At 56.7% G+C, this 23240-nt stretch overlaps 1 protein-coding gene across 1 annotated transcript in view; it reads left to right on the forward strand.

Moving 5' to 3' along the window:
* The window catches only part of COL27A1 (collagen, type XXVII, alpha 1), a 146383-nt gene that overhangs the window by 2221 nt on the left and 120922 nt on the right, over positions 1-23240 (forward strand). Inside the window, exons 2-5 of the mRNA XM_012641139.1 lie at positions 103-245; positions 5919-5989; positions 9551-11331; positions 19401-19454. Of these exons, the coding sequence (XP_012496593.1) occupies positions 103-245; positions 5919-5989; positions 9551-11331; positions 19401-19454 (2049 nt within the window). The remainder of the gene's footprint in view (positions 1-102; positions 246-5918; positions 5990-9550; positions 11332-19400; positions 19455-23240) is intronic.

The raw sequence follows: 23240 nt of genomic DNA on the forward strand, positions 1-23240 counted from the left end.
GCGGCCGGCGGGGGGCAGAGGGGGGGCGTTCTGGATGCTTGGGGGAGGAGGGGTCTCCGTTTTGGGCTGTCTTGGTGTGTTCCGGTATTTCGGTGCCTGCAGGTTCTGAGCCTGGACATCTCCGTCTCTATCTGTGCTTGTGAAATTGTCCGCAAGTTTCTAGGTCACCAGGTCTCGGGTTCTGCTCCTGTCTCCGTGACTGTGTGGCTCTGCACGTCCCTGAGTTTCTGGAAACCTCCGTGTGTGTGAGTCTGCCTGGGTCTGTGTGCCTCTGTTTCCTGCTTCTCTGGGGCAGCTCAGTTCCTGTCCCTTTCACGTGTGTAAGAGACAAGAGCGAGAGAGCCAGCGTGTCCGAGCAGAAGGGGCCCTGGGAGAGACTAAGTGGGACCCCTCACTGTACAGATGGAGAGACTTCACGGAGCAGGCTCCGGGGAGGGGCGGTGCAGAGCCGGGGCCCAGAGGCTGGAGTTCCCAGTTGGTGGGTGGGAGTTGTGAGACAGTGAGCCTGCAAGACGGGTCACTGCGTGTGGGTGTGTGTGGGAGTGAGTGCATGGGAGCAGGCCCTCGCCTCTCTCCGTCCTGCCCCCAGGACCCCAGGACACCCCCAAGAGGCTGGTCAGGGCTATAGCTCTGCCCTGCCCCCCATGCCCTGCCTGCTCTGAGCTGGAGTCAAGGGGATGGTGCCCCCCCTTTCTTCCCCATGTCTTGGAAAAAGCTGGCTAGTTGAGATCCCCGGCTCCCCTCCCCACCGCAACACACACACACACACACACACACACAGGGCACCAGTGAGCGCACTGCTGACTCATTTTCTCCAGAAGACCTTGTGCCAGGGCAGATGCCAGCGGTTGGGCAGAAAAGTGGCACCAGGCAAGCACCCCATGGGGGGCCCAAGCTTTGGGCACGTGGCCAGTCCTTCACACTGCTTTGAGGCCCAGCCTCTGCCTTCTCCTGTCTACCTGCCTCCCTGCCTCCGTGGCCACTGCATTGCCCCTCATCCTGTGCCCTTTGGCCCTGACATGCCTCCTAGCTTTGCTCTGGGACCCCTCTCGCCAGACCAGGCTCCATGGCACTGACCATGGAGCACATCCCTGGCGTCTGCTTCCTTCCTTCCCTCCCTGCACTCAGAGCATCCTCCCTCCCTCGCGCTTCCACAGGCCCTGCTGTCCCACAGCAGCTGTCAGCCCCCCTGTGGGGCACCGGAAGGGGCCTGCCCTCAAATGCAACCTGTTTTCTCTGTCCCTTTCTGAGCACACTTCCCCGTTCTTTGTTGGCATATTCTCTCCCCTGATCTCTGTGTCCAAGGATACTCTTAATACCCCCACACCTGGCTTTGCACGTGGAGAGCCCTATCCATTGGCCACAGAGGATGGCAGTAAAACACGGACCCACGGCAGGGCAGAGGGAGCATTAGCCTTGCAATCAGGCAGGCTCGAGTTTGAATCTTGATTCGGGCAAGCCACTCTCTGCTTCCCGTTTTTCTCATCTACAAAATGGGCATCTTCGTTCCCATTTGGCCAGGTTTTGTGCAGATTAATGGGGCCATGCTTGTAAAGGGCTTAGAACAGTGTTTGGCATGTAGTAAGTGCTCAATAAACAGCAGCTGTTATTCGTATTATTCCCTTCATCTTGAATGGGTGTGTGAGTCAATGGGAAAGTTCTGGGCTGCATCCTGTCCAGACAGATGACCTGTCTGTGTTCCCATGGAGGAAGTGGAAGGTGTGAAGAAAGGAGCCTGGGCGTGGCTGTCTGGGCACAGGGGCTCTGGCCAGTCCCCACGGAGACAGGTGGGACAGGTCCACCTCCTTTGCCACTCTGTGGTTCCCAGCCAGCCCGTTTGCGCCGTGGGAGAACAGTAACACTGGGTGTCCACAGGGTCTCGTTCCTTGTGCATTTCTGTGCCCTCAGTGACTGTTCAAGCGGTGTGGGTTTTCAAGATCCTGTGTGTTTCCAGGTAACAAGAATGAATGAAAAACCACCCACATATGCTGCAGGTTCTGGCAGCCTAGTTGTCCAGGAGTAGCCACATTTGGTGCCCTGGCACAGGGCCTTTTGCAGGGCGTAGAAACACCTGGGTTCCCTTCTTGGAGGGCTGCATGGCCAAACTGCATTTCCAAGGTTCCCTTCCTCGTGGCTCCCATTTCTGCTGCCTCCTGGCCTCCCTGGCCTCTGTGCTCTGGGCTTCCCGACTTGCTGGAGCCCGGGGTTCACCCAGCCAAGGCCCATGAGGCAGTGGTGCAAACAGAAGTCTAGAAGAACAAAGCCCCGCGCCAGCGCAGGCACTAAACATTATTAGCAGTAGCCTAAACAGGATTGGAACGGGAGCAAAAGAATCGGCGGGGCCTCCCTCCAGGAGCCAACTTTCCATGCCTGGAGCTTACTTAGATGGTTTGTTGGCTCCCTGGGCTGCATCTCTGTTCCTGTTGGTGAAGGCTGGGACTCTGGTGGCTGACAAGCAGGAAGTCCCTGCAAGTTTCCGGTTTCTTCTCCAAGGGAGACAAGTCAAATGAAAAGGACTGTCAAGCCACAGAGTCAGAGCACTGTGTGACTTCGGGCAAGTCACTTCCCCTCTCTGGGCCTCAGTTGCCCATCTCTCCAAAGTGGCGAGGGGACTAGAATCTGGCCCTTGTATGATCTCGAAGGGTCTTCTCCCACTCACATGTGCTGTATACTTGGGAAGTTTATGGGTCCAGTGCACACAGAATTCAGATCCCCAAAGGGTCTGCTGCATTTGTCTTGGTGAATGAATGGGGGGCGAATACTTCTGTAATAGGAGGAGGCCATGGCGTTGGGAAGCTTAATGGAAGAGAAGATTCTGATCCATGTTCCCTGTGACTCTTCTTTCTCCTGACCTTTAGGGATTAAAACATTTCCCCCTGATTTATCCTCTAATTCTCTGCAGAGTAGTCACCTTGGTATAACCACAGCCAGAAAAATTGACCGAGAAGTACACGTGTGGTTCTTACACCTGCCCTTTCCCACCTGGTTCTCTTCCTCACCTTGGCATCCATCCTAGGAAGGCTGGGTGTGACATAGTACAGCGGAGGACTCGAGGAGTGAGGGCAGATGCCGGGCAAGAGACAGCCAGGGAGGGGGCTGGCAGGAAACAGAACAGAAACAAGCGGGGTTGCAGGAACACAGGAAAGCAAGGGGCAGCGTCTCCTAAGGATGCACACTCAGAAAAATGAGTTCCCTGGTCCTCTAAATTTGGGGACTGCTGAATGACGGAAAGTACAATCAATTTCTTTATTGAAGGACTTCTCAGAACGTTCGGTGTGTAGTTGTGCTTTGGGAACTGTCAAGACTGGGCTGCAGGAGACAGCTCATCCCAGTGTATCTGGCCACAGCTTCCTGGGGTGCCTCTGGTGGATGTGGGCAATAGCACTGAAGAATTATGAGCCGGGGCCTGTGGGGGTGACTTGGGGGAGGAAGTACCTCCCTTCCCTGAGCCTCGGTTTTCTCCATTTGTCAAATGAAACAAAGCTGCCTGTCATTTCTTTCCAGGGATGATATTACTGCCATTTACTTCAAGTGGGCGGGGCATGCCAGAAGGGTTAGCTCTGTCTCTCTCTCCAGGCACCCCCCGGGCAACTTGGCACTCTGACCTTTAGTCGTTGCCCATAGTAAGCTGCAGGACTGGCCCCATGAAAAAAGCATTTTTACAGCAGTGGCAGCAGATCGGAGAGGATGAGGAAGGACTGGGGATTATCCAGGAGCAACCCTGGAAATAGTCAGAGCTGGGGAGTTAAGGTTTTGGGAAGCCACTTTTTGAAGTCCACAGTACTGTAATACTGGGTAATATTCATTCATCTTGCAGAAATACACTGGACACTTACTATGTGCCTGCCAGGAGCTGGGAATATAAGAGCGAACAAGACAGATGTCCTTGCCTTTTGGGGACTTAGTCTAGAAAGGGAAATCAACAGGAAAACAATGGCCACACATTCAATACATCCTGCGGTGCGGTCTGTGCAATGTGCTGCAGGAGCTGACAGCTAAGCTGGGTCTAACATATGCAAGGACTGACCAGGCAAAGGGCAGCGTCTAGATGCTGGGGGTAGAAGCATGTGCAAAGGCCCAGAAGCTAGAGAAGGCTTTCAAGCTGCCATCATCCGCACCTGTGTTTGAACTAGTTTGCTTTATGCCACAAGTAACCAAAGACCTAACTTGACATGGTTTAAACAATAAGGGGGGTTATTGCTTCCCATATCAAGATGTCCCAAGGAAGAGGGTTGGTTAATTCAGCATCTCAACTGTGTCATCAAACACCCATTATTCTTCTGCGATTCTCATGTACTCAAGGGGCTTGTTACCTCATATGCACAAAATGGCTGCAGCAGCTCCAAGCAGTAAGTCCTCACTCTACCACATGCAGAGGCTAGAAGAAAACCAACTCTCTGTCATTTTTAAATGCTTTTCCAAGGTCCCTATCAGGTATCCCTCATATCTCATGGTCCCCCTTTGGGTCATATATGCATGCCTAAACCAGTCACTGGCATGGTAAATGAAATTCCCAGGATTGGTTTAGACTTACCCAGATTCATCCAATATCCTCAGAAGTCCATGCCTGCATGAACAAGCAGGAGGGGAGGGCTGGCTCTAATCGCTAGTACCATTCACAGCGCCCAAGTCATGGATGCGATTGATCAAAATTACTATTGAATCTGAAAGTAGGGGGAGTTGATAGAGGGTGTTAGCCTGTCCCCCAAGGTGCCCAGGGAGCCCGGGAAGAAGCTGGGGCTCTGGACATCAACCTGGCAGGCGGGTTTCCTGGATTACATGGCTCCCCAGAAGCACACCATCCTTGCTTTCCTCCTAGAAACGCATCCTGGGCCTGTCTGTCCCAGCCTTAGCCCTCATCACCCACCTGACGCAGCTCTCTTGCCTGCGTCTTGGCCGTCTCTAGCCACGTGCCACCCTCCCCTCTGCCCGCCTGGGGATCAGATGCCCCAGGTGGCTTCAGGTGTCGCTGGTGGCTGCTCCCACAGGAAGGTGAAATCGGATCATCGCCCTTGCCCACGTTGGCAGGAGCCACTGAGCAGAGCTTTAACCCTTCCTGGCCCCAGAGTATAAGGGCAGCGGGGACTGTCCAGGGAGCACTTCGTGGCTGGCTCTCAGCCGAGCCCTTAACATGCCTGAGCTTATTTAATCCTCACGCCTGGTCTGCAAGTGGGGAGTGTCTGCCCATGCTGCAGAGGACCAGACAGGCTCGGGGGACTGAGTGACTCAGCTGGGGACACAGCTGATAAGCGAGAGGGCCAGGTTTGCACCTGGGTGTGCACAACCCCCCATCATTTCTGTTTTCTTTCCTCCCCTTTCCCATCAGCACAGAGCCAAGGAGGCAGCTGCCTGAGCGCAGCGCTGGGCCTGGTTAAGGGGTCTCCTCTCTCTCCTGCCCTTTGAGGAGATGAGTCATCCAAGCAGACCAGTCTGGTTTTCCCACTGACCTTTCAGCCCTGGCTCTGCCTCCCACAAACTGGGGACTGGGGAAGGGTCTCCAGATCTTGAGGCCATAGTACAGATAGGGAGACTGAAGCCCAGAGAGGGGAAGGGGCTGGCCCTTGGTTGCCAAGTGAGTCAGCGCCAGGTTTTGAGCTGGACCCTGGATCCCTTGACGCCCAGGGCAGGGCTTCTTGCCCACGGCTTCCTGCCCGGTGACCTTGGCTCATCTATCTGTGCAAAGTGAAGCTGTGTTTGCACGTGTGCGCAGGTCCTGATTGCGAGGCTGCTCCTGGAGGCCTGGGAGCGTGGGCTGCTCTGGTGGGGTCCTGGAGCCTGGGCCTGGCCTCCACCTGCCACGGACGGGACCGGGGGGAGGGGGACTGGGGCTGGGCGGTCCACTCCTGGCTGCGCTAGCCGGATCTGGGCGCGAGGGGTGGAAGCTGATGCCACGTCTGCTTGTGTCTCCCGGTCTCTAGGGGGTTTCTCTTCTCCTGGATCTTAGTCTCATTTGCCTGTCACCTGGCCTCCACCCAAGGAGTTCCTGAAGGTAATTCTCTCTTCTCTTTGTCCAGGGGGAGACAAAAGAGGACGGAAGGGGTCTGAGAGCTCACGGATAGGAGACATCCGTGCCTCTCATTGGAACTCAGTGCCTCAGTTTTCCCATCAGTAGAATGGAGCCTATCATTGGCAAATTCTCTTCGGTCTTGAGAGAATCACGTTTGGAGTTTTGTAAGGGGTAGGAAGGGCCCCGTGCAGGAACATGGAAGGGTGATGCTTGCGTCCCTGTGCAGGGCAGAATTTGAGTGAGTCACTTTGGTTCTATAAGCTTCAGTTGCCCACATTTGTCCCATGGGTGCTCCAAAAACTGCTGAGAGGACACACTAAGGCCACAGCTATCTTTGCCCAAGCCTGGAATCCCACACCCCCTTCCCATGAGATCCTGCTCTCCCCTCTTGTCTCCGAGGAGCTGTCCAGGGGGCCAGGGCGGCAGTGGGCCAGCTCCACAGCTGCCCATGGAAGCTGAGGCCTCTCCCACATGTGTTTGTCAAGCAGCCACAAAGCCTCTGAACATAACCATCCTCCCCCTCCTCCACGCCCGGCCTGTGTGTTGGGACAGGCAGCGAGCATGCCAAGAGTCCCAGTGGCCTGACCTGGCCACTAGGCAGGGATTGGGCCCCTGGGAGGCGAGGGCCGTGCCCGGAAGAGACTTCTGCTGCCTGGCAACATTTTGTGCAAATGTCATATTTTCCGAGCTTGCTGTTTCCCCGACAAAGTAGGTGAACAGCTGTCCAGAGTCCTGAGTCAGGCCCGGGGTGGGAGGTGGGGGGGCTGGGGAGAGGCCGGAGCTGTGTGGAGCCAGGTTTATGTAATAAAGGGATCTAGCTGGGGCCAGCTGGCAGGGTCCGTTCATCTTGGCTTTGGACTGAATGCATTCCCCTGTCCCCCATCTCTTCGCCCTTGATGGGATTCTGGATGTGTCTCCACCCTGCCTTCCAATGCGTCTGGGAGGCTCCAGAGCAGGACAGCATCGTGCTTAAGAACAAAGACCCGGGGTCAGGTGGCCCGGGTTCAAGCCCCTTTTTTTCCCAGGGTTCCCCATCTTCAGAGGAGACCCCAGCTGTGCCTTTTATAAGCTGCATGGCCTTGGGCAAGTTATTATATCTAACTTCTGAACTTCATCTATAAAATGAGGATAATAGAAAGTACGTGCTTCATAGATTGTTGAGAATCAAGTGAGAAAATGCATGAAAATGCGTGGTGCGTAGGAAGTGCTCAATAAATATTAGTTTTTATTATTGTTTATCATTAACCTGAAAAGTCTGGGCAAGAGCATCCTTTCCTATCCCCCCCAGAGGGCTGCCGTGGACAAAGACTCACAGCAGCTCTGTTCTGGCTACCTGTGCCAGGTGTCTGAGTCTGGGGCCTTGCCCCTGAGCTGCAAATGGTCTTCAGGCGACGCCTGAAGACTGGCTGATTGTCAGCTTAGAAACCCACCCAGAGAGGATGACAAGGGGCATCTCATCCTTGCCACATGGCCAGTTGCGATTCCCCCTGGGCGGGTGCCAGCGGCTCTACATGTCACGTGTTGGGAGGGAAGTGCGTAGGCCTGAGGGTGTCCCGAGGTGGGGCTCGGGGAAGGGGCCTCATGGCTTCCTGCCCCCACTTCTTCTGCCACCAAGTGGCTCTTCCCATTCTATGCTGTCTGTAGTGAACAGTATTTTGTGATAATAAGAGGGTTTCAGGGATTAAACCATAGAAGATATACTACTAAGAGAATCTTTTAGCAGTGGTTTACTTTAGCTTGGAACCTGGGGACAGACAGGTGGGAGAAAGGATGAGAAAGAAGGATTTGAAGAGAAATGAAACTCCCTTGGGTCCTACGGAAGAATGAGGGTCTGAAATCCAAGCCAGCCTGAAACAGCGTGGTGGAGCTGTAGAATTCTTGGAACACTGTGAACGGTGCCATCTCGCGGCCTGGTTCGGCTCTCTGGCCTTACAGGCAGGGAAATTGAGGCCCAAGGGTCAGGAAGAGACCGAGCAGAGTTACCTGGTGTGGGGCTTGGGTGAGGATGATGAGGAAGACTGACCATTTCATCCTCCCAGCGCCCTGCGATGAAGGCGCTCTTCTTCATAGCCTTGTTTGACAGCGGAAGGAACAGGCTCAGAGTTCAGGCCCACAGGTGGTCTTGTCAGGCTCTAAATTTTGGCCTTCTCACTCCGGGACCTGCTGCGGAAGTATTATGCCATGTTGCCAGCACCCAGGTTCTCGGTTTCCCTCAGCGGTCCATCTGTTTGTCCAGATATCCATCCACCTGTCCATGTATCCATCCATCCGTCAATCCACTGATCCATCCATCCATCCATCCATCCGTCCATTCAACCAGCAGCCAGCCGTTTCAGAATGTTGACTGAGGGCCTCCAAAGTGCCAAGGCCTGCCTTTAGCCTTCATCGCAGCCTTTGCCTGGGGTGACAGGAAGAGAGCATTCAGCACCCGGGCTGGCTTGCTGAGCTCGGGGAGGGGGGGCCCTGAGCACTTGACCCAGACCCCAGGTCTGGAGGCAGCCCCTCCTTCCGCGCCGAGAGGGAGCTCGGGAGCCCACTTGGGCAGACACTGGCAGCTCAGCCAGCTGAAGGGGGTCCCGTGGCCCGGCAGAGACGAGGTCAGGAAGCCTTTCCATAAACACTCTGGAAACCCTCCTCTTGCCCTGGCAAGCCGCACCGGTGTAATTACTGGGCGGATGTGACCTGGCCAGACCACGGTCAGATGTCCAAATGCTTCACCAGAGGACAGAGTTTGCAGGGATGCCTTGATTACTTCTCATGCTCTCCCCAGAGCCACACAGGGAGGAGGAGGAGTCAGCGGAAATGCCATCTCCCTCTGATAGCAGAAGATAGCAGCTCTATCCTGCTCCAGCCAGAGCGAAACCTCAGGTGGGGGAAGGGGACTGGGTGGCTTCCTGAGGAGGTGGCGAAACCAGTCAGGCCCCCTGAACATCCTTACCACGCTCCGTGGACGTGCCCATTCCTGTCACCCTGGTCCCTCACTTATGGGACTGCTTCGTGGAGGAGAGGGCTTTTCAGGTAGAGAAAAAGGAATATACCAAGTTATTGCTGGGCAACCTCTAACACTCTTAGCACTAGCATTTGGTGATTATCATTATTTTTAGTGTTAGTAGCTATCATTTGAAAGTGCTTATTTTGTCGCAGGCACTTTTCAAAAAAGCGTATACACTCACATAATAGTTACAGCATCCATCTGAGGTTGGGACTGTTATTAGCCCATTTAATAGATGGGCAAACTGAGGCACTAAAGTCACAGGGTTAGTAAGTGGCAGAGCTGGGATTTGAACCCGGGAGGTCTGTCTCCAGAATCTGTGTTTTTAACCCCGCTATGCAAGATCATGCAGCCAGACAAGGTGTTGCAATATGCGCTGGACGGCTCCAGCGCTGCCGTCAGCCGCCATCATGGGGCAGCGTTATTTTTAGATGAGTGAACAAAGGACCAGGTAGCTGTGGGCAGACTGTCCACACTGCCTGTGCATCTGGGGGTGTCTGGGGCTGGAGCAGGCCCTGACTGTGTCTTCTCCCTTCTTCCCGCCCTCTCAGATGTGGACGTCCTCCAGCGGCTCGGCCTCAGCTGGACAAAGGCGGGGGGCGGCCGGAGCCCCGCGCCCACGGGGGTCATTCCATTCCAGTCGGGCTTCATCTTTACGCAGCGGGCCCGGCTCCAGGCCCCCACGGCCGCCGTCATTCCTGCCGCCCTGGGCACAGAGCTGGCGCTGGTGCTGAGCCTCTGCTCCCACCGGGTGAACCATGCCTTCCTCTTCGCCGTCCGCAGCCGGAGGCGCAAGCTGCAGCTGGGCCTGCAGTTCCTCCCTGGCAAGACGGTCGTCCACCTGGGGCCTCGGCGCTCTGTGGCCTTCGACCTCGACATGCACGACGGGCGCTGGCACCACCTGGCCCTTGAGCTCCGTGGCCGCACGGTCACTCTGGTGACGGCCTGTGGGCAGCGCCGGGTGCCTGTCCCGCTGCCTTTCCACAGGGACCCCGTGCTCGACCCCGAGGGCTCCTTCCTCTTCGGGAAGATGAGCCCGCACGCGGTCCAGTTTGAAGGTGCCCTGTGCCAGTTCAGCATCCACCCCGTGACGCAGGTCGCTCACGATTACTGTACCCACCTGAGGAAGCAGTGTGGCCGGGCCGACACGCACCGGCCCCAGCTGGGACCCCTCCTCCCCCAGGACTCTGGCAGACCCTTCACCTTCCAGACCGACCTTGCCCTGCTAGGCCTGGCGAACCTGACCACTGCCACACCAGCCCTGTCTCGGCCAGCACGCAGGGGGCCCAGGGTGACTGCGGTGCCTGCCACGCCCACCAAGCCCCTAAGGACTAGCCCCACAGCCCCTCACCGGCATACGGCAGCAGGAGGCCCAGCCCGGACCCCACTGCCACCTGCCAAGCTGTCAGCCAGTAACACACCTGCCCCTGTGCCCCCAGCCTCTCTGGCCGGCCCCACCAGAACTCCTCGCCCTGCGGCCACCCAACCATCGCGGAAGATCACAGCCACCCAAATCCCCAAAAGTCTCCCTGCTGAGCCTTCAGCCCCTTCTCCTTCAATTGCCCCCATCAAAAGCCCCCACCCTACCCGGAAAACAGCTCCACCTTCATTCACAAAGTCAGCCCCGCCCACCCAGAAGCTGGTGCCACCCACTTCCCACCCAATGCCTGCCAAAGTCTCCCGTCCCACGGTGAAGCCGATGCGGAGGAACCCCGTAACACCCAGGCTCCCACCACCCAGCACCCAGCCCCTACCTCCCACCACTGGCTCCTCTGAAAAGCCCATTCCCACGGTAGCCCAGACTGGGGCCAAGGTGACCAGCCATGCCAGTAAGCCGGCCTCTGCCCGCATCAGCACCCACAAGCCACCCCAGCCCACTGTCTTGCCCCCATCTCCTGCCCCCACTGCTGGCTCCACCAGGACCACCCAGCCAGCTGCCATGACCGTGCCTCCAACCTCAGGCACCAGAACTCCCCAGACGGCACCTCCCACCCCCACTCCTGGTTCAGCCCCCACTGGAAGCAAGAAACCCACTGGATCCAAAGCCTCGAAGAAAGCCAGACCCAAGAGCAGCCCCCGGAAGCCTGTGCCCCTCAGACCTGGGAAGGCAGCCGGGGATGCCCCATCGAGTGACATGACCCACAGGCCCAGCCCCACACCGGCCCAGCCCCGTCGGCAGACCACCTCGGCCTTGGTACTGGCCCCGGCGCAATTCCTGTCCTCCAGCCCACGGCCCACGAGCAGTGGCTATTCGTTCTTCCACCTGGCAGGACCTACACCTTTCCCTCTGCTGATGGGGCCTCCGGGGCCCAAGGGAGACTGTGGCTCGCCGGTAAGACTGGGCGGGCTCTGCATGCTGCTTGGAGCTCGGGCGGGTGACTGGGTCAAATCGCTGCTCCTGGCGACGGCAGGGGAAAAGGAGCAACTTACAGCAGGGAGCTGCTTCTGGGCACAACCTTGGCTTGGACCCAGGCCCTGCTCCAGATTCATGACCCGCTGGGACAGACTCAGGTCTGGTGGCCACCCCCAGGTGAAGAGCACCCTGGGCTTTGGTTGGCCTAGGTCCAGAGTCATTCTTTGCTGACCCAACTGCAAAGGTCAAATGGCTTATGGAAAGCTGTTGGCGGACTGGCCCCGGCTTATGTAGCAAGTGAGCGGCCTCCAAAGCCCAGCTCACCAAGCAGGGCTCCTACTTCCAGCCCCTCAGCTCAGCCGGGAGTTGCGGACAAAGGTCGCACATGGGTAGCCCTGGGTATGTTTTGTTTGGCACGTGCAGCATTCTATTTTAAAAAATCTAATAAGTTACTAACGTTTAAAACATGCGAGAGATTTCTTATAAAAGAGTCGGCAACCAGCTTCTCTTGGAAAGTGGGTGTGGCAGTGGCCCTTGGCTGCCTTTAGACAAGACGAGCCCATCCTGTCTGCTCTGGTCCCCACTTCTCCCGACTGAGTTTTCCAGCCAGAGTCCTTTCACCCATTTATGTTACCTGCCTGGCCGGTGCCTCAAGGCGTTTGATTTGTGCTCCTGGTAGAGGAGTTTGGGATGAGGAGGGTCAGCGTGAGCCAGAGGGAACAAGGAAGGGGAAAGAAAGAACATTCCATGTGCAGGAGATGGTCTCAGGGTCGATGCCTCCGGCTTGCCTGGGACCGTCTCCAGGGGCAACGACCTTCCCACAGCTGGAGGCCAATTCCTCCGGGTGGGGAATGATGGGATGGCGTTTCCAGAAGGCTTGGGCCTCGGCTCTATTCTCCTGCCTTGGAGCTGACCACCGCGGGGTGGGCTCCTTCCCGAGGCCGGCTCTCCCCCTGGGCTCTGTGTTTGAGGGTAGGCCTCCCTACCATGTGGAGAGAGGGTGGCAGATGCTGGGAATTCCCAGGCCTTACAAACACACTTAATGAGTTTTAATAATCATTAAGAATAATATTTATTCAGTCTGTCTCCAAGGGGACCGAGAGTCCACTTTTATTATAACCGTATTGTAGAACTTATGGAAATTGTATGCATTGCTTTGCAATTATGTCAACATTCTGCTCGATTCCCGTGTTGTGAAATTGGCCGTATAGAGAGTTGGGAGCCACCACTTTCCCCAGGAAAGAACGAGGAGCCCTTTTCACCTCTCCGGGAGACCCAGCCCAGCTCTGGCACCAGGTGCCTGGGGCCCCGACGGCTCAGCTTCCCAAGCTGTGTGTGCGCTGGGCTCACTGGCAGTGAGGTCAAAAGGCAGTGAATTGTCCCCTCCTGACAGAGGGTGGTGAGGTCTATGGTCTCAACCCTGGCCACAGGGCAAGACCAGGCCAAGTGGGGGAGGCCAGCCCTCCTCCCAAGGTCACATGTGTTGTGGAGAGAGGGGAAGGCCGCGTCCAGGCCAGCAGAACTGGAGCAGGAGTGGTTTTTTAGAGTGTAGCATCTGCCTGTGGGCCTGCGTGTGCCTGAATCACATCCTTTCCCCTGGAACTTGGGGCTCTGGGTCAGCAGGAACTGAGGCCTCCTGCCAAATCTCCTCCTCAGAAGGAGGTACTGTAGTAAACCTGATCAGTTGATGGATGCCTAGGTGTCATTCAGTTCAACCCTTCTCACTGGTCAGGTGAGAAGACAGGAGACTGCCCAGAGAGGGCCAGGACTTGCCCAAGGCCACACAGCACGTGGGAGGCAGAGTTGAAGGCAGAGTCAGACTCTAGACTCCAAGACCAGCACATGTCGTCCCATCCCCCTGAGTGTCCACTCTGGGGCTCTGGGACTCAGGGTTGGGGGGCTGGGGGCTTCAGAGATGAGTCAGGTCCTGTCTCTGTCCTCAAAGGAAGGGCTCAACATCTAAAGAATCTTCTGTTTCAGTAACCCGCCAAGTTTATGAGCTGTTCCCATACGCTTGGCATCTTCCTTTGGGACCTCATGGAGTGCAGGATGTCAGTGTTCCTCCCTGCCCTACAGATGACTGACCAGGTTGGAGAGACAGAACACTTGGCCAAGGCCACCCAGAATGTTCCTGAAGGATCTGGGATGCACTCGGGGGCCCTGACTTCCAGCCGGGGCCAAGGCTCTTCCTGCTCCCCCAGCCCTCACTGCGGAGGGCAAGAGGGAGGACATCAACCACGTGGATGGCATCCCTGCCTCTTGCCCTGTGCTGTCCCCTGTCCTCACCCTCCCCCAGCTTGGAAGCTAGCCTCACTCCAGTAGGAACCAAGAAGTAGAATCTTTGTCCACTGGGTAGCAGGTGGCCACCTGGTCACTTCTTTTTCACCAGACGCTAGAGTAACATAATGGAAGAGGCGTATCTGAGCAGCAGTGAAGCACGCAGACCTGGGTTCAAATCCTGGCTCCACCCTTTATAGCTCTGTGACTCTGATCCACTCTGAGCCTCAGTTTCTGTAGAGTGTAAGATAACAGTAGCTCCTGCCTCCGTCTTGGGAGGATGACCTGAGAATTTGCAGAGAATTTGCAAATAAAGCTGTACTGGACGGGAAGCAAGTTTTGCCGAGTGACTTTGGGGAAATTCTTCTCCCTGGGGCTCCCCCGTTACAGGGTGTTGGAAGAGCTCCCCCCTTAGAAATGACTGGGACCTTTCCGTGCCTGAGTAGGGTGCAGTGGCTGTGTCTGCGTGTGCAGTCTGCTCCTCGGGCTCTCGGGGTGCAGGAGACCGGCTGGCAGAGGCTGAGACAGAGCTCTGGGCTGAGGCCTGCCGGGAGTTGTAGCTGCCGAGCGAGGGAGCTCCGTGGGAGCCCCGGGCGGGGGGAGCATGGAAAAGCTGAGCTTGGCCCTGGGTGAGTTGGGGCGGGGAGGCCGCGGTTCACAGAGCTGCACAGAAGCTGCACAGAAGCCCCACGCCTGGGAGGAGGCAAGTCAAGGCCTTATTTATTCATGATCAGGCCACTGGCATTTGCACGTGCTTGCACTTTTTTTCCAGCGTCACCTCGGGGAGACCCGGCTGAGGGCCTGGCCTACAGCAGATGCTCTGTGACTGTGTGAAATGAATGAAGGAATTTGATCCTTACAAAACAGGTTGTCCTGACTCCCAGGCCGGACTCCTTGAGGTTATACAGAACTCGCCTGTCAGGGGAACGAGGAGGGGCTGTGCATACTACAGAAGCACGCAGGCTTTGGATTAGGAATGACCTGCGTTTGAACCGTTCCCTTATCCTGCCATCTGTTCATCTTTGCACAAATGGTGATTGAATTTCTAGGGGCCTGGTGCTGTGTGATCTTTGGCAAGTCGCTTAACCTCTCTGAGCCTCAGTTTCTGTTTGTGTAAAGTGGGGACATAGTACCACCTACCTCTTCAGGGTTGTTGTGTAGACGGAGTGGGTTGAGGGATGTCAGCACACAGCACTAGAGCCTGGGTCCTAGTGGACTGCTGTGGCTGTGATTGTGGACTGCTGGTGGGTGTTGAGGTGGGGACAGAGTTGCACTGAGAGAACCAGGAGGGTCTGGACACAACCTCACACTTGCTCGGAGAACTGTGCTATGGAAACGTTAACTAACCTGGGGCTAGTCGGTAGAGCAGGGACAGCCCAGGAGCCTGAATGGATAGAGTACCATGACATATGTCAGCTGGGCAGGAGGGGCTTTGGGGTAGGACTGCCCCCTCTTTTCCCACCTCTGCACCCATGGCTTCTCTCAAAGCTTCTTGACCTGTTTTCATTTGCTCGTTTTTTCCCCAGTAGCCCACCCCAGGTCGTAGCTGGAGGGGCAGCTCGTCGTGTCTCCAGGGCCTTCGTGCTTTTGTTTGGGGCTAGATCTTGAGACATTCACCCCTTACGCCTGCATCATCGAGAACTCAGGAGAATGGAGGGTTGTTCTGCTTTGTCTTTAGCATATCGTGGTTGAGCACCTACCGCATGCCAGGCCCTGTGCTAAGCAGTTTGCATGCTGTGCCAGTCAGCTCCAGGCAGGGGCCAGGGTCCCCAGGGAGAGTTTATGGGAGAGACAGTTTCCAGAGGTGTGGCCAGCATCACAGGGACCAGCAGGGGCTGGTGAAGCTCATGGGGCCTAGAAACTGCAGGAAACTGTTACCACACCCAGCCCTGAAGGTCCCAGGGGAAAGAAAGATGTTACCAGAACCCAGTGAGAGTTCAAACCTTGAGCAGGGGTCTCCCCGACAGGGTCTGGAGACAAACTAGAACATGGCAGGGAGCAGGGAGAGAAATACCCCGTCCTCTTTCTCCTCCTCTGTAGTCTCTTGCTGAGGTCTCCCATTGAACAAACTCAGCCAGCAGCCAGAGGGCAAGGAAGCCTGGGCGTGCAGTGTTAGAGGTCAGCCTCCCAGGGCACAGCCTGGGTCTGGGGAGTAAATGGAGAATGACCAGCATGCACACATGTTATCCCAGAAGGCAGATATGTCATCCCCATTTCGCAGCTGGGCAAACTGAGGCCCGGACACAGAGAGATGAAGGAACTTGCTCAAGGCCATACTGAGCTGTATTTGTGCTGAGAAGCTCTGTCCTAGCAGGCCCTTCCTAGGACAGAGACTGGGGAAGGCTCAGTGCCCTGTGGGAATTCTTGGGAATAATTGCGAGCCCAGATGGTTAGAGATGGGAGGGCCCTTTGAGACCCCTGCCCACCCCATGAGGCTATAGACACAGAGCAGAGGCCCAGTGACCAAAAGGTCATTGCTTAGGGTCACATGGCAGTTAGCAGCACACCCGGGACTGGACTCAGGTCTCCCAAATCTCAGGCCTGTAAAATCTCTCATTGCTTACTGCCAGGGGAGATGCCAGCCAGGACTCGCTTCTTTCTGCAGGGCTTGGCAGGCGGGCTGTTGCAGCTGGACACAAGGGTGGACTTGTTCCATGGGATGGGGTTCCCCTAGGTCTGGCTGTCGGAGGCCAGGACCCTTGGGGGAAGCCCAGAGGGGGCTGCTTGCTTGTTTCCACGGCTCTGCTTGCGTGCGCACGGAGCCCAGGCCTCCTCCACCTCCTCCAGACAGGCCTGCAGCCCCCGCTCCGCTCCCCCTAGGCTCTGAGCCCTCTCAGAGGCCCCGTTGTTTGCAGCGTGGAGTGGAAAATCCCACCCTGGCTTCGTGAATCATCCCGGAGTCACCCGCTCAGGCTTCGGGCCCTGGAAAGAAATGGCAGCATTTTTCCACCGCACGGAGAACAGGCAGGGTCTCAGATCGGGGCAGGGGAGGCCCTCGCTCACTCACCGACGACGACGTGAGCGCTGAGTGGGGAAGGGTCAGGCCCGCGGCTGGAGCTGGGCGGCTGGTGGCCCCGGCCCAGGTTGTTGGAGTGGAGGGGTTGGCCAGGCCGCAGCTGGGGCCTGGGCTGCCATGTCAAGGAGCCGGCCCGTGGGCTGACATCACCAGGCTGGGACCTGGGTCCCAACTGGCACTCAGAGTCTGCTCTGCAGATGTTATGGATGAGGTCAGACTCCGGCCTGGATGCCCCATTTCTGGGGCAGAAGAAACGCCAAGAAGGTGTGTCCAGGCCTCTGCAGCTGTGGCCCCACTGGGATCCACAAGGGAGCTGCACCCCACGGAGCCTGTCTCTCACTGGAGTCCTGGATGTGCCCTTCACCCCTCTGGGCCTTGGCCTTCTCCTCTGTGAGATGGGAACCCACCTTTCCTCTCCCCACTGATAACCTAGTGGAAGAAATTACCCCCCAATCCCCACAGCTCAGGAAATGCTGGTGCTGGATGTTCACAGATGGCCACAGAGGGAGGGGACTTACCCAAGGTCATACACTTAGTGAGAGACACATCCGACCAAGATTGTCTGTGTGCAAGCTGCCAGGACAGGAGAACAGGTCCAACCGTCCTGAGTTTGAACCAGGCGCTACCTCTCGTTAGCTGTGCGGCATTGGGCAAGTCACTCTGCCTCTCTGAGCCTCTCTGATTTCTTATCTGCTGAAAGGGCCTGGTGTGCTTGCAGTAATGCTTAGCCTTAGCCCCCTGCATTTCCCTTAAATTCTAAGTCGCCTAGGTGATTTGGGTCAAGGAGGGTCTTCTAGGAAGGAACATCTTTTGCTGTCCCCCAGAAACAGATGTGAAGGAGGGTGGCTTAACATTTGGGGTCGGGGTGTTTCCAGGAGATTGCTAAACAGAAATAACAGCTAACATTTTTTTGAGCATTAACGGGGGGCCAGGCACTGGGATCAGCACTTTTTGTAGATTATCTGTTGGCTAGTTGCTATTATTAGCCTCATTTTATAGTTACAGAAATGAAGTCTTGGAGACTGGAGATAGCTTATCCAAAGCCACCCCGCTAGTAGGTGGGGGTGCCCGGAGGGAACCCCGGCCCCAGGCTTACACCATACTCTACCACTCCCGCCAAAGCCGGCTGGGGAGGAGAGGGTGTAGACAGGCCTGGGGTCGTGAGCCTGCAGAATCCGACAGGAGACCAGAGACCATCACCCAGCCCCTGAGCTCTGGGTGGCAGGAAAAATTGGCAGAGGTACCCGGATGCTCAGAGGTGGCCGGAACTTGCCTGAGGTCGCGAAACAGTCCCTCCTCCCTTCCCGCGGGGCTCTGGCCCAGTGGCTGTGGGCCCTTGGTGCCCATATCTGCCTGCCGGATCTCCCCTCTGATTTACTTCCCGGACAAGCCCGCGCGCGGTGTTCACAGGCCAGCGCTGCGAGCCGACGCCGCCCGGCGTGAGATCTGGATTAATTACCAGCCAAACCGTACTGGGTTTTCAACACCGATTTTGAACTCTGGGCAGGAAACCCGGAATCCCGTTGATGGTTATTTGAAACAAATGAATTCCCCAGGCCTCACACGTCCTCGAAAGCCTGGCTTCCTTCAGAGGCCGCAGGCTCCCTTCCCCACATCAGGCGCTTAGTGAATCCTCATTACGCCTTCGGGGTAGGTGAGATCGTAGCTATCGGGCCATTTTAAAGGGGAGCATCTGAGACTCGGACAGGTGGAAGGAATTGCATGAAGTCAGCTGCCTCCCTCCCTGTGTGAAAGGAAACGAGATGAGGCCGGACAGATGCTCCCTAAACGCCAAACATCAGGGTTAGGCCTTTCTCTTGTGGGAAATGGGGAGCCATTAAATGTTGTTGAGCAGGGGAGTGCCGTGGCCAGGTGAACGTGGCTGTGTGGAGGAGGACTGGAGAGGGGCGGGAGTGGGAGGGAGAGTGGAGGCAGGGAGGCCACTGAGGGGCAGGTTCTCGGGGAGCAGTGATGGAAGCTGGACCAGGCCGTGGCCTTGGGAACTGATCAAACGTTTGAGTGCCCGTGATGTACCAGGCACCATGTTAAACATTTACCGTGTCTCCTATCATCCTTCAAACAACCCTATGAGGAGGGTATTATGGCCCCATTTTCATTAAATACTTGCCCAAACCTGGCTGGTCAGTGGCAGCACGGGATTTGAACCCAGGGCTGTCTGATTCGGAAGCCTGTGCTCTTTGCTGCACTGCCTCTCCGTGATGCAGGGATGCTGAGGGTGACCTTGGCCAAGTCTCTGCTCTGCTCCGACTCTGCAGAGAACTTGGCTGAGCTCTGAGGTCTCTTGCTGTTTTACGTTATCAAACGTTTGGCTGAGCCCTGGGCTAGAGAGATGACTCATATCCCATTATTTCCTTTGAGGAGACCATGATGTGATGGGAGAGACAGGCCTCCAAGCAGATAATTCCCCAAATAATATCGTAGTTTTTAAAATAGAAGGAAAGAGGGAACTTGGCCCAACTTGGGGAAGGGATCAGGGGAGGCTTCCTGGAGGAGGTGACACCCTAAGTTAGCTGGGTGACAAAAGTCAAGGGCTTCAAAAACTAAGAAACAACAGCTACAAAGGCCTGAAATCTCCGAAGAGCATGAGTTCCTCAGGGTGGGGACCTCAGGAGACCCCATCTTCTCAACCTGGGCTGTTCTTGCCTAGAGCTCTGGATAGAATTATTAAATGACTGAGCCCATTCTCTGCCGCCACTTGACACTGTCTGACACTGTCTTCTTCCTTTCTCTTCAGGGTCCCCCTGGGCTACCTGGGCTACCTGGACCCCCCGGTGCACGAGGGCCTCGGGTGAGTAATCGCACACTGTCCTTTGGAGCTCTGGCTGGCTCTTTGGCCTGCGTCCCATTGCCCCTGAAGTCCCAGGCTTGCCACGTGTCCTCAGACTCTTCCCTGCCCCTCTCTGGCACCTATTTTCCACTTTGTCCACTGTGGGTGGACTTGGGGCTCTTGGGGGTGCTATCTGGACAGACATGGGGACAGTGATGACCTCTTGCGGGTCTCAGTTGTCCACTGTGGGTATCACCCTTTGCAGCCTGGGGTGGGGAAGGGGCTCCCGAAGCCCACATCTCCTGAGCTGATGGACTTCAGAGTTTGTTAAGGAGAAAAAAAAATGACCTGGGCGGATGTGACCCTTGCGTTCCTGCTCCCATTTCGCAGGGCCATCCTGGGGTAGGGACGCTGCCACAGGCACCTGGAAGGGTCAGGGAGAGGGTGAGCCCCCATGCTGGAGAGAGGCAGGAGGACAGCTTGGCAGGGCTGCAGTAGCTGACGTGAAAGTAGCTGCTGTGTGTTGCGCCTGGCACGACACTTTATGCTGCCTTATTTGACCCTCCCACCCAACCCCGAAACCCCAGGGGCCAGCGTGATCATTCTCATTTTCGGGATAAGGAAACCGAGTAGGAAGTCCAGGACTGGAACCCAGGCCCTTAACCATATGCTGGAACATGGAGGGTCCTCGTACAGGGAAGTCTGCCTCCTTCCCCAGAGGGCTGGGACCAGCGACACCCGACATCTGTGCCCAGGCTGAATCAGCCTTTCCCACGCTGGGTGCCTGGCGAGGCCCTGGCAGAGATAGCTGCCTGGGGCATATTTTTAGCTCTGAGCCCAGCGGATGGTTCTGGTTATGCAATTACCCAAGCCCTAGTTCCCTCCAGACCTGGCCCTGTGTTCGCTGGGCCCAGGGCTCTGGAATCTGCTGTCTGAAGCGGCATTTCCTCCTGGCTTCGGAGCCTTCACGAGGCTCATGCCCTGGGGACCACATAGGTATTGCAGATGCTGCTAGTGCAGGGGACGTGCAGCCTGGGACCGGGATGAGGCCCTTGACCAGCACTCCGGGCCCAGGCAGTCGGCCCCCTTCCCCCAAACCCCTCCCAAGCCCCCCGGCCCCTGCACCTGCCCTGGCTGTCCTCTCTACCAGGCATCTCGTTCTGCAAACTCCTCCTCCGTTCACGGCTAAGATCAAACACCACCTCCATTTCTGATGACCACCCCCTTCTGGGGGCTCCTGTAGCAGTTTGTCTGCCCCGTCTGGCTGGCCCGGGTCACCTTCTGAAAGCTCTTACTGACTGTCGAACTGTGTGCTGAGCTGCACGCGCATGATCTCATCCCATCTTCCTAGCCATCCTGACGAGTCGGTTCCAATATGTCTCCCACTGGACAGATGAGGGAACAGGCTTAGAAAGGTTCAGTTCCTTTGGATGAAGTCAAACAGAATAAATGCCGGAGCCAGGACGGCACGCAGGCAGTCTGACTGCAGAGCCCACTGTCTTAACCATCCATTGCACCAATTTTCTGTCTATTCAACCGGGCACCCCCCGCCGCCGCCCAGGCCCGAGATAAGCTTTAATTACCTCTCTCTCTTAAACGAGGAACCTAGCGGAGTGCTCTTCATGCGAGAGGTGCTGGGCAATTGGTTGGTAAAGGGTTCTAATCTGGAATTCCAGCACATTTCTACCAAGAAGCTGTGTGATCTTAGGCAAGTCCCTTCCCTCCTCCAGGCCTCAGTTTCCCTAGCTATAAAGTCTGGGATCACGGTAAGGCATTTCCAAGGTTCCTCTCAGCCCTGGGTGAATGACTCTCCTGACAGGCTTCTAGGCTGTCTGCCTGCCCCAACCCCCCATCATCCTGTTTCTAGACTGGAAATTCCATAGATCATAAAATTCCGAAGATAATAGAATGCCGGATTAAACAATCCCAGCTCCTCTCTGCACAGATGGCGGCTCTGGGGCTCAGGGAGGGGCAGGGTCTTACCTGAGGTCACCCAAAACGCTGTGGCATACCCCTTCCCTCTCCCACATACGCCCCCAGCCCTCTGAGGGATGTCGGGGAAGCCCTGAGCCCTCCCCCACCCGGCTCTCTGGGCTGCAGCGTTTATAGAACCGGTCTGCTTGGCTCCAGGTCAACTATGTGCCTCGTTTCTCTGCAAGGCAGTGGCTGGAGAGGGGTGGGGAGGTGGGGGTGGGAAAGCAGGAAGTCCCCACCTTCACAAGCTGCAGATGGGGTAGCTGAGTGCTCCGGCCCACCCTCTGTGGGGCAGCTGGGGGCATAGCTGGGGAGAGGCAGCCACCCTTGACCTTACGCAGCCCGCGCCTCTTTCTGGGGGAGCTGGGTGTCAGTAACCCCTCCTCAAACACCCCCACCCAGCCTTTGCCCAATTCCAGCCGAGCTCTGTGTTTAGAACCCAGGGGCCCGGGCTGGAGTGAACATTCGAAGTTTTCCAGATTCCCGAGTGACCCCTGGGTCCCAGTCATTCATAGGACAGATCGGGAGACTGAGGCTGGGGTTGTGGGTGAGGCTTGGAACTGGGACCAGGTCTTGACACTTCCCGGTTTCATTCGTGTGCCAGGAGACCGTGTTTGGTGCACTGTAGTGAGGACAGGCGGGCTGGTTATTTTAGAGGGAGGGTCACACGTGGCACTCAGAAATTCCCCAGGCTGAGCGCACACTGGACGCTGCTCCTTCTTGATGCATTCGGAGAAGGGGAGGGTCCCAGTTCAGGCATCGAGGAAGAACGGAAGAGGGAGGTGCCTTGGTTGGAATGTGACAGGCTGCAGCTGGGAAGCTGGCCTCCGCCAGGGAAGACGGAAGCGGTTCGTACACAGCCCCATGAGTCAAGAGGGGCAGGGATGAGGGCAGCGTGTCTAGAGGCTGGTGGGGTGGGGGGGACCAGTGGACCCCTTGAGGTGCCTCTCCCCACCCCTAATGCTCCAGATTATTCCTGCTGGGCAAAGACCCTCGAGGATTACCTGACTCTCAGGGCTCTGTTTGTATTACTGGGCTGGAAGACTCCAGCCCAGCACCCTTGCTGGAGAAAGTGGACATAATAGGACCCAGCTGTTGTAGGGGGAATCGGATATGGCCTGGGAAAAGCCAGTGCCATGAACGAGCTCTGGACTTGAAGCCGAGCCCAGGACCCTGATCTCGCTTGGCCATGACTCTGCTGTAGGACCTTGACTGAGGCTCTTGGACTCTCTGGGTCCAGTCTCCCCAGCTGCTCTGTGGTGTCTGGGGGGACCTTGCATGCTTAGAGCTTGCAGGAGTCTCAGGGAGAGCTCTGGCCACGTGCTGTAGCCGCAGGAGGAGCGCACCCTTGTTCACGAGAGGTCAAGTGCACCCTTCCTTGAGCTCTCGACTCCAAAGGCTCGAACAGAAGTCCAGTTGGAGTCCAAAAGGTAAAGAAGCCACTTGAGGCTGCAGGAGTCCCAGAACGTTCCCTGGAGGAGACGGCATTTGAGTCAGGCCTTGAAGGATGGGTCAGGGTTCAGCCAGAGGAGGGGAATGGGAAGGCATGCCAGGTGGCTGGCACGGGGCGGTGAGGAGAGAAAGTACCAGGTGTGCCGGAGAGAAACGAACAGCTAAGTGTGGTTGGAGCCCAGGGAAGCTGGGAAGGGCTGATGGGGCCCAGCTGGGGGAGAAGTGGCCAAATTCAGGGGTCCAGGACTCGTGCTCTGAGGTCAGGCACATCTGAGGTCAAAGCCCAGCTCTGCCTCTTAGCAGCTGGGTGACTTGAGGCAGTTACAAACCTCTGTGAGCATCATCTTCCCATTTCAAAATAGGAACGATGGTGGCACCGAC

This window comes from Propithecus coquereli, unplaced genomic scaffold (genome assembly GCF_000956105.1).
Source record: "Propithecus coquereli isolate 6110/MARCELLA unplaced genomic scaffold, Pcoq_1.0 Scaffold163, whole genome shotgun sequence".
NCBI classification, from domain to species: Eukaryota; Metazoa; Chordata; class Mammalia; order Primates; family Indriidae; genus Propithecus; species Propithecus coquereli.